Genomic DNA, 10,990 nt, shown 5'->3' with positions numbered 1-10,990 from the left:
ATATAACCCTCCCAGCACCAACATAAGGTACAGAGACTCACCTAAAAGCACTCCTAGTTATTTTGACATTTTGTTATTTCCCTAAAAGCTTCTTATACTGACTTTGGCATCGGAGGCGTTATGGCAGGTACCACACCGGTGACTATCTTAAGGGATTGCTACTTTTACTGCGACGTAAACGAGGATTAGGCTCCATCTGGACGTGTTTGCAATTACTAACAAACTTGCACTTCATCAATTTGGCGCCGTCTGTGGGGAGCCATTTTCGTACTCAAATTCGAAAACGTAGTTTCTATCAACTTCTATATTCAGATGGAGTCCAACTAGGATTCTGCCACCTTAGCTCTGCCAGTCTTGGCTCTAGTGGCCACCGTTGAAGAGCTCACCAAACAGAATCAAGAAATGAGGCAACGACTTCAACAGGAGGAGAATCGGTTTAGAGCCAACCAGGAGGACGAGGGAGATAGCCATAGAAGGAGCGACCGCCGAGGACTAGCTATACCCTAGATGAGCAAAACTCCAATCTTCTTTGGGAGATGAGAAAGGAGATGGATGAGTTGAGGAATGCCATTAAGGGGAAAACAAATTGAAGCCTGGATAGAATGGTCTAGGCAACAGACTCACCCTTCACTACGGTAGTCTTAGAATGCCCAATACCATCGAAATTTTGGTTACCTCAACTTAAGTCGTTTGATGGGCTTAAAGACCCCCAGGACCATCTCAACACCTTCAAAACGACACTAGGCCTTCAACAGCCTCCTGACGAAATACTGTGTCATTCCTTCCCTACCACTCTCAAAGGAGCTGCAAGGGAGTGATTCACAAAGTTACCAACATCGTCCATCGACAGCTTCGAGCAGTTGAGCAACGCCTTTTTGTGCCACTTCGCCGGGGGACAACGCCTTAAAAGGCTAGCGGACCACTTATTCACCATTAGACAAGGGGAGAAAGAAACCCTGAGGTCGTACGTGAAACGCTTTACTCGGGAGACCTTGGAGGTAGACAAAGTTAACGACAAGGTGCAGTTGACGACCTTTAAGGCGGGGCTAAAGTCCAGAGAGTTCATGGTTTCACTAGCGAAGAATCCTCCTAAGACGATGGCAGAGATGCTCCTGAAGGCACAGAAGTACATGAACGTTGAAGATGCATTAGCCGCCATAAAGGACGTAGAAAAGCCAGGAGACAAGGGAAGGAAGGAGGACGATCGTAGAGGACAAAAAAGGGAGCGTCCCGATCGTCGAACCAATGATGGGGGTAAAAGGAAAGACGAAAAACTCCTCGAATGGTAAAATTCACTCCTTTAGTTAAACCTGTTGACAAAATTTTGGCACAGATTAAGAATGAGCATTACCTCAAATGGCCAAGGCCATTACATTCGTCCCCCAACATCTGTGACAAGAAGAAGTACTGCCGATTCCACAAGGACCACGACCACTACACTGAAGACTATAAGGACCTAAAGGAACAGATAGAGGAGCTTACATGGAAAGGGAAGCTGCAGAAGTATGTGAAAAAGGGGGAATCCAGTAGATTCAGGTGTGATAACAAGAACCAGCGCGAATTTTCACCCAATGACGAGGATCACACGTCTCAGCACCCACCAAATATGACCGAGGAGATCAAGACTATCACAGGTGGCCCATCCACGGGTGGGTCGTTCAGATCCCTTAAGAAAGCGTATTTGAGGTAGGTGAACAGCGTCCATAGTATGCCTTCATTTAAACAAAGATAAACAAACCAAGACATGTGCTTCTCAGAAGAAAATGCTAGGGGGGTCAAGCAACCTCATGACGATCCCTTGGTCATAATTCTTACAATAGAAGGATTCAATACTAGGAGAATCCTCGTGGATAATGGCAGCTCTGCAGACATCATCTACTTGTCTACTTTCCAGTAGTTAAAGCTAGATCCAGGAAGGCTGCGCCCATTTGACTCTCCCCTCGTCAATTTCAACAGAGACAAGGTATATCCCAAAGGCATAGTGACACTGACGGTTACAGTGGAAACTCACCGAAGGCAGCTGACTCGTCAATTGGACTTCTTGGTAGCAGATTGCCCCTCGTCTTACGATGTAATAATCGGGATACCAATGCTCAACCATTGGAAAGCAGCCATGTCCACCTATTGCTTGAAGGTAAAATTCCCAACGGAGAATGGTGTTAGCGAGGTAAACGGAGACCAGGTACTGGCCAGAGAATGCTACCAGGCCGTGCTAGCTACCAAGGAAAACTATACATGGATGATCGAGGAGAAGGAAGAGGATAAAGTTGAAGCCTTATAGACAATAGAGCTGGTCTAAGGAGAAGCAACAAAGATGACCAGGATAGGGACGACGTTGAGTCCCGAGATGAGGGTGAGACTTGTCCAGTTCCTTAAAGAGAACCTAGACGTTTTTGCTTGGAGCCACAAGGATATACCAAGCATATCCCTGAGAGTCATCGAACACAAGCTAAACGTGAACCCCGAGAAGAAGCCCATCCAATAGAAACGACGGGTCTTTGCTCCAGAACAGAATCAAGCTATTATGGACGAGGTTAACAAGTTGCTATTAGCAGGCTTCATCCGTGAAGTGTACTATCCAGAATGGCTTGCGAATGTCGTCCTAGTGAAGAAAGCTAATGGGAAATGGAGAATGTAAATGGACTTCACGGACCTAAACAAAGCCTGCCCAAAAGATAGTTTCCCTCTGCCAAGGATAGACCAGCTGGTGGACTCCACAGCAGGGCATAAGTTACAAACGTTCATGAACGCCTTCTCAGGATATAACCAGATAAAAATGGTTGTAGAAGACCATGAGAAAACAGCTTTCATCACAAGCCAAGGACTCTATTGTTATAAGGTAATGCCCTTCAGATTGAAAAATTCAGGGACAACCTACTAGAGGTTAGTGAATAAGATGTTCGGCAAGCAGATCGGAAGAAACATGGAAGTATATTTGGATGACATGCTTGTCAAGAGTAAACAAGAACTAGCCCATCTGGACGATCTAAAGGAGACGTTTGCCATACACAGACAGTACCAGATAAAGCTGAACCCCAGCAAGTGTGCCTTTGGCGTAACCTCGGGGAAGTTTTTGGGATTCATGGTGTCCCAAAGGGGAATAGAAGCGAACTCGGAAAAGGTGCAAGCCATACCTGATATGGCCTCACCAAAGACTATCAAGGAAGTCCATAAACTCATAGGAAGGATTGCGGCACTCAACAGGTTCGTCTTTAAAGCGATGAACATATGCTTGCCCTTCTTCAAGACATTGAAGCAAGCCTTCTCCTGGACTAACGAATGCGAGGCAACGTTTCAAGAACTCAAGCGTTACCTGATCAATCCACCCCTCTTAAGCCCGTCCAAGGAAGGGGAAAACTTATTTTTGTATCTGGTAGTGTCAGCCACGGCTATGAGTGCAGCCATAATTTGGGAAAAAGGCAAGAAACAACTCCCAGTTTACTACGTCAGCCAAGCTTTTCAAGGAGTAGAAGCCAAGTACCCAAGAATCGAGAAGATTGCATTTGCGTTAATAGTAGCCTCGCGCAAGCTGCGTCCATACTTTCAGGCGAACCCCATCCTGGTAATGACAGATCAACCCATCAAAAGTCCATGAACAAACCTGAAGCAGTAGGGAGAATGGTCTAGTGGGCAATCGAACTTAGCCAGTTCAACATCGAATACCACCCTAAGACCGCAATCAAGGCACAAGCTTTAGCAAACTTCATTGCCGAGTTCACAATCCCAAACAATAACAGCCTCACCAACAAGAAAGAACGATGGATGATACAGACTGATGGTTCGTCAGCCCAGAAGATGGGGGAGTAAGGGTTATTATCACCGCACTAGATGGAGAAGTGCTTAAATACGGAGTTCAACTAAAATTCCCGGCCACCAATAATGAAACCGAGTACGAAGGCATACTGTCGGGACTAAGAGTCCGGAAAGCACTAGGGATTAAGAACCTGCTCCTTTAGAGTGACTCCAAGCTAGTAATAGGGCAGATAAAGGAGGAATATGAAGCAAAGGAAGAAAGAATGCAAAAATACCTCAGATTGACTGGGCATCTGACCCAAGATTTTGATAGGGTAGAGTTCGTGCAGATCCCAAGAAGCCAAAACATGATAGCAGACGAGATCGCAAAAATGGCCTCGTTAGAAGAAAGAGCAACAAGCATGGGCTTAGACATAGAAATCCAAAGACGCCTCAGCATCGAAGAGGTTTCTACATTTGCAATTCAGACCACAAACAGTTGGATGACACCGATCGTATCCTTCCTCCAAGACGGACACCTCCCACAAAACGTCGAGGAAGCCAGGAAAGTCAGGAAGAGAGCAGCTAGATTCACGATCCTAAATGACATCCTGTACAATAGAGACTTCTTCATGCCCTACTTGAAGTGTGTCGATGAAGAGGAAGCTAAGTATATCCTAGAAGAAATCCATGAAGGGGTTTGTAAGGACCATGCAGGCCTCAGATCCTTAGTAAGTAAGGTCATCAGATCAGGTTACTTCTGGCCTACCATACAGGTGGACACAATGGAGCTCGTCAAGAAGTGTGACAAATGACAAAAGTTCGGGAATGTCCAGTGCCTTCCAGCTGAGAGACTGACAACGATAGCCTCCCTGTGGCCATTCGCACAATGGGGAATCGACATTGTCGGCTCGTTACCCCAAGGTAAAGGACAAGTAAAGTTCTGACTAGTCTATATTGATTACTTCACAAAATGGATCGAAGCAGAGGCACTAGCAACCATCACTGAAGCAAGGATCTAGAGTTTCGGATGGAAGAACATAATTTGCAAGTTTGGGATTCCACGAACGATCATATCAGATAATGGGTGGCAGTTCGACAGCCAAAGCTCCAAGGATTTTTGTTCAAGTCTAGGGATCAATAACCAGTTCTCGTCCACAGGACATCCACAGGTAAACGGGCAGACGGAGGTAACCAATCGGACGCTACTCAAGATTATCAAAGCCAAGTTGGATGACGCAAAAAGGGTCCGACCAAAAGAATTACCCAATGTCTTGTAGGCCCACAAGATTATAGTAAGAACCCTAACTGGAGAAACCCCCTTCAGACTCACTTATGGCACCGAAGCAGTAATCCCGGTTGAGGTAGAAGTAACCAGCGTCAGGCGAGAGATGTTCCACGAGAAGAGTAATGACAATCAGTTACGAGTCAACCTGGACCGTCTAGACAAAGTTAGTGAGAAAGCTTCCAATAGGATGACAAAGTACCAGTAAAAAATGGCCGAGTATTACAACAAGAGGGTGAAGCTCAGACGACTCGACATAGGAGACCTTGTCCTGCGCAAGGTCACCCCAGCAACCAGAGACTCAGCCCAAGGGAAACTCGGCCCCGCCTGGGAAGGACCCTACTAGGTCATCAATTACTCCAGGTAAGATAGCTATCTCCTAGAAACCATAGACGGGCAAAGGCTTCCACGACCATGGAACATTGAGCACTTGAAGAAGTACTGCCAATAGATGTAATAGACAATTGTATTCATTCTTGAAAGCAATAAAAAGGACAATTCAACCAATATTTTAATGCAAGCAGATCTAGTAATGTGAAAATCACAAAAAATGGCTAAGTAATAAGATTCCGCCTTGACGAATGTAAGTTACTGACGAAGCCAAAGATGACAAGATCCCTTAAATGAGTGTAAGTCATAAAAAATGACTAAGTAACAAGATTCAGCCCTGACGGATGTAAGTTACTAACGAAGCCAAAGATGACAAGATCCCTTAAATGGGTGTAAGTCATAAAAAACGGCTAAGTAACAAGATTCCGCCTTGACGGATGTAAGTTACTGACGAATCCAAAGATGACAAGATCCCTTAAATGAGTGTAAGTCATAAAAATGGCTAAGTAACAAGATTCCGCCTAGACGGATGTAAGTTATTGACAAGGTTAAAGATGACAAGGTCCCTTAAATGGGTGTAAGTCATAAAAATGGCTAAGTAAACAAGGTTCCACCTAGATGGAAATAAGTTACTGACGATGTACAGGTCAATTCCCCGCTAGACAAGTACAAGTTACGAACGAGTCAGTCCTCCTTCAAAAGGACAGATAACAACATAAAATTTAACTAAGTATAATGTACCAATGCAAATGAAACAACTAAATAAACGAAGCAAGCAAGGATCATACAAAGACAAGGACACAAACAAGAAAATAAGTATAGAATTACAAACGCAAGAAAAAGCCCAAAATCAACGGGCAACCAGTACAATGTCATTGTTGCAATCAAAACAAGGTACGATTGTCCTCAAATTAAAATGAAGATCTTGTTCTCAAAATAGACTTAAAAGGCCCAAAAACACACAGGGCACTTAAAAAAAAAAAAAAGGAGATAAAGATTTCACAAAGAAAAAAAAGACAGGTTCAGGCATTGTTGGCATCGTCACCAGCAGGAACACTCTCAGGAGCGTCTTCCTCAGGAGCCAAGGACTGGGAGGCTTTGTCAGCGGCCATCTTCTTGTCCACCTCTTCCAAGTCCAAGTTCTATAGATCTACTCTAGTGGGATGCTTGGCGAAGTACCTCCTCAGGAGCTTAAAGGCTTTAAAATACCAACTAAATAGTACTGTGTTGTACTCGTCAGTCTGCTGGAAGGCCTCAACGGCCTTGGCAGCAATGGTCTTGAGTTTCTCCTTAACAGCTAAAAGTTGTTCATCCTTTTCCAGAGTTAGCTGCTTCTCGACTTTGAGGTCGTTGCTCAAGGTCTTGACTTTTTCCTTCAGAGTATTGGCATCGTCCATGGCAACAATCAAGTCTTTCTTTAGCTTGGAGTTCTCCGCCTCTAGAGCTTCTTTCCTAAACTTCACAAACACGACCTTGGCTTCCTGAGTGAGATAATGTGAAGACTCTCCCCCAGCACCTGAAAAGAAAATTAGAGCCTTCAAACAAAAAAAAAAAAAAAGAAAAGAAAAAAGGAGAGGAACTGAGATTGCACAAGTACTTTACCTGAACATGTTTATGGACGTGACGAGCCACCACCTCGTTGGGAGGTACACCCGAGAAAACCTTCAAGTCCTCAGCAGTGACGACCCCGTGCGCCTTTTCCATCACAAGTTCAGCATCGTCCCAGATACTAGATGCTCAGGGGTCAACCTTCTTCTTCCCTTTACCTTTCAAACGTGGCCTCTTAGAAGTAGGAGTAGGGATCTCTTCAACAGAAGTGGCCGGAGAAGCTATCCTCATCACCTCAGTACCAGGGACAGCTGGAGCAACGAGGAGTAGCAGGGGGGGGGGGGGGGCTTCCTTGTAACATGCACTGTCCTCTTACCAAGATTGGACAGTGGCTCGTCCTTCTTCGATCTCATCTTCGCATACATGTCTTTATTAAATTTAGTCATCATTCCTACTAAAGGAAAACACTTGTTAAAAAAAAAAAAGTGTATACAAGGGAATCAATACTGACGAACCTAACACTTACTCTTTTTTTCCTCAATATCAATATTGCGTAGGATGAAGGCGAAAGGTGAAAGGAGAGAGAGAGAGAGAGAGAGAGAGAGAAAGAAAGAGAGAGGGGTAAAGAGAGTGTTTTTCATTGAATGTGATACTGTTTTTCATAGCTCTCAAAAATGTAATTGCTAATATTACATGAAGTTAGGCAGATTAATTGAAAAAGAGCTTGTACAAACTGAAGTGTTACTTTATACAAATTATCATGGATCAGGTTCTATCAATCTAGACAAACACTATGTTTCTCAAAAAAAAGAATGGGTTATTGTCCCACATTTCTTAAGAGAGTGTGTTGTGTGTAGTATAACTTGTCCTATCCTCCCTTAAAAGTTACCATGGCTTTTGAGTGAAGTTGTGGTGTGCCTTTGTGTTAAAACTTATTTCCCTCTCCTTTGTGTGTGCGTGTTTGTTTCTCAAAAAAAATAAAAATAAAGATCTAGACAAACACTAATTGTGGTAGAATAGGTTCTATTAGATATCATCTCTCTCTCTCTCTCCCTCCACCTTATGTATATTTTGATTCCAAGGCTTGTTTGTTATGCTTCCAAAATCACCATTTATATACATTGCAGATGTAGAAGCTGTTCTTAAAGCAGACCAAGGTTTTCCTTAGGTAAGATTTCACAAGCCTTATCCTTGCTCCTTTCTTTGCTTTGAAAACTTCTGATTGTAAAGAGTGAGAATTAAGATTTGGAGTGTTTTTTTTTTCTTGGACATTTTGTTATGTGACCAAATGAAGTTTGTGTAATTAACAGGAAAGCTGTTTGCTTAATAAAAAAGGATGAAGAAAAATATCAAAAATCTGAATTTTGGAGTTCTTAGATCTTTTGGGTTGTGTGTGTTCTGAGATGGGATAGTGAGGAGTGAGATTTTCTTTTTAAAATTTTGATTTGTTTTCTGACAATTCTTATATAACCGAATGGGGTGCATGTTTGCTTCTTCTTCTCTTTCTGACAATTCTTGACAAAGCTGTTTGCTTCCCCTTCTTTTTTGTTTTTTGGGGTGCATGTAATTGCATTTTTCATATTCAATACTTGAAATATAAGTCTCCATTGGTTATGTTTAGTAATTTCATCTAATCTGTCATTTCAATTCCATACGATGAATCTAATTAATGTAAAGTGATACTTCACCTACTTTTTTTTCTTTTTTTCTTTTTCATTTTGTTATTTTTTCAAGGTTAGCTTTTAATCTCTTCTTAATTTTGTTTCTTTTTTCTTAAAGAATTTGCTTTCAATCCTGATGTTAATCATTGCTCTTCTGTTTGTATTGTTGGGTGTATTCAGGGATCAATTGGGGAGTTTGGAGGAATCAGGCCTGCGCGTGATTTCATGGCTACGCTAATGTCCAGTTAGGCCAACACTTTATAGGTCTGTTAATTGCTCTTACTAACTCTTTAGTCTTTATATGGTTTTCTTTAGTTGCTTAGTTTGTCTCTCATGTTTGGCGTTTTTAATTAAATTTGATATTTGGGTTTAGATAGTTTTTTCTTTGTCATTGGATTTTGTGAAGAACTCATTCTCGCTATATTTGGTTGATTTTAGAGGTCTGGGTCTATTTGCACTATCTTTTTTCATTTTGAAACTATAAATAATTACATTGATATGCATATATCCTTCTAGCACTGCAATCATATAATTGTCCCACTACATCTCTGCCATGCTTTAAGTTTTCCATTTTTTTTCCCAAAAAAGATTGTTAGTAAGACAAATAACTATATTTGCTAGGTATTTGACAAAATGCATCCAATTGGTACTTTGATTTCTTATTTTCATCTAATCTGTCTAGGGATGGCAACGGGCCGGGTTCGGGCCGGGTTTTTGCATACCCGGGCCCGACCTGTGGGCCAAGACCCGCAACCCAAACCCGGCCCGATTATTAATCGTTTTTTTTTTTTTTTTTTTTTTTTTCGAGGCCCAGACCGACCCCGCCAGGCCCTGCGGGCCCCGTTTAACCGGTTGGGCCCAAATCTGGCCCAACCGATTTTTTTTTTTAGGCCCATTGAATTTTTTTTTGCCAGATTCAAGCCCATTCATTGGGCAGCCAATTTAAGCCCATTCAAGGCATTATTAGGCAGCCCATTCAAGCCCATTAAGATTTTTGGCATATGCAGCCAAATCAATCCAAATTATAAGTTAATCATAAATCAATAAATCACCTGTTAATTTAATTATACATCTATAAATCAATAAATCATAACTAAAATCACCAACTAAACATAAAAATAAAATAAATCCAATAAGTCCAAGAACTAAGTATCACAAGTCCAACAAGTTCAAGAAACTAAAAAATAAAAAGTTACAAAACAAATCCCACAAGTGTAAGAAATTACAAAATGTCTTATCCTCCACAAACCAACAAATTAAAAAGGCTAAAAAATTACAAAATGCTAAAAAGGCTTTAGAATAATTACAAACCAACAAATTAATCCAACAAGTTTAAGAAATTAAAAAGGCTAATAAATTAATACAAAATGTCTAATCATCCATAATTGTGACACAACTCCCATCCTCTTCATTAGGCTTCCCATCATCAAGAATTGATTGAAGTGTACAATCTCCGGACATAGTTGAAGAACCTACAACAACAATGAATTAAAGAATGAAATATCAAATTGTAACTAGCAAATATAAAAATACAATTTTAATTTTATAAATAGAAATTAGACAATTATTAACCGTTGATTTCACTCCATAACCAATTTTGAGCACACATCATTGCCTCTATAGTCTTGGGATGTAGCCTACTACGGTGTGGACTTAAAAGTCTCCCACTAGTGCTAAAGGCCGATTCTAAAGTAACAGTTATGACAGGAATGGCTAAAATATCTCTTGCAATCCTTTGTAAAGTATGATACTTTAAACCATTACTTTTCCACCATCCCAAAATATCAAAATCTTCACTCCTCTTCAACACTCCCTCATCAATGAAATGATCAAATTCCATTCTAGCACTCCCATGTTTCTTTGAACTACTTGAACTATTATTCACAAACTCATCAAAAGATGACATTGCCCCACTCAACCTAAATTTCATTTGTGCCACAGGGCTTGAAGTACTAGCAGGAATATGAGAACTTCCTTCATTATCTACAGAGGACTCATTTATATCTCCATACTCATCAAGCAAATCATAACAAAGATTCTTAATTTTTTCAATCTCCAAATTAGAATTATCTCCAGATCATCTGTCTTCTTTTGTTTCTGTACAGCTTAGGGGTTCTGCCAAATTTGGATAATAAGGTACATTAAGAAAATATATGAAATCAACGTTGATTAACTCGTAAAGTTTTTTGTGACGTGTAGTGAATTTTCCTCATTTTAGCAATCAAATATGTTGGGTTAAGATTTCTTGACAATGGTTAATTATTCAATTACCCAAGTTGATTAATTAAAATTAATTGCACGCAAAATGTGAAGGCACCAACAAATCACCAAAAATACTAAGTACAACAGAAAATAAATTTGACACAGCGATTTGTTGACAAATAGGGAAAACCTCACAAGGTGAATTTAAGGTCATTACTCCCAAGAATTCACT

The 10,990-nt window shown here is 41.1% G+C and overlaps 1 protein-coding gene across 1 annotated transcript; it reads left to right on the top strand.

Moving 5' to 3' along the window:
* The first annotated feature begins 4,124 nt into the window (after positions 1-4,124).
* LOC126691369 (uncharacterized) lies at positions 4,125-4,547 on the top strand. The gene has a single exon (XM_050386418.1). It carries the CDS (start codon positions 4,125-4,127, stop codon positions 4,545-4,547), a length of 423 nt encoding a protein of 140 aa, XP_050242375.1.
* Positions 4,548-10,990: the final 6,443 nt, after the last annotated feature.

The sequence above is a fragment of the Quercus robur genome, chromosome 7, assembly GCF_932294415.1.
Source record: "Quercus robur chromosome 7, dhQueRobu3.1, whole genome shotgun sequence".
Lineage (NCBI taxonomy): Eukaryota > Viridiplantae > Streptophyta > Magnoliopsida > Fagales > Fagaceae > Quercus > Quercus robur.
Note: the sequence above shows the minus strand (reverse complement) of the source record. Positions and strands in the feature narration are given on the sequence as shown.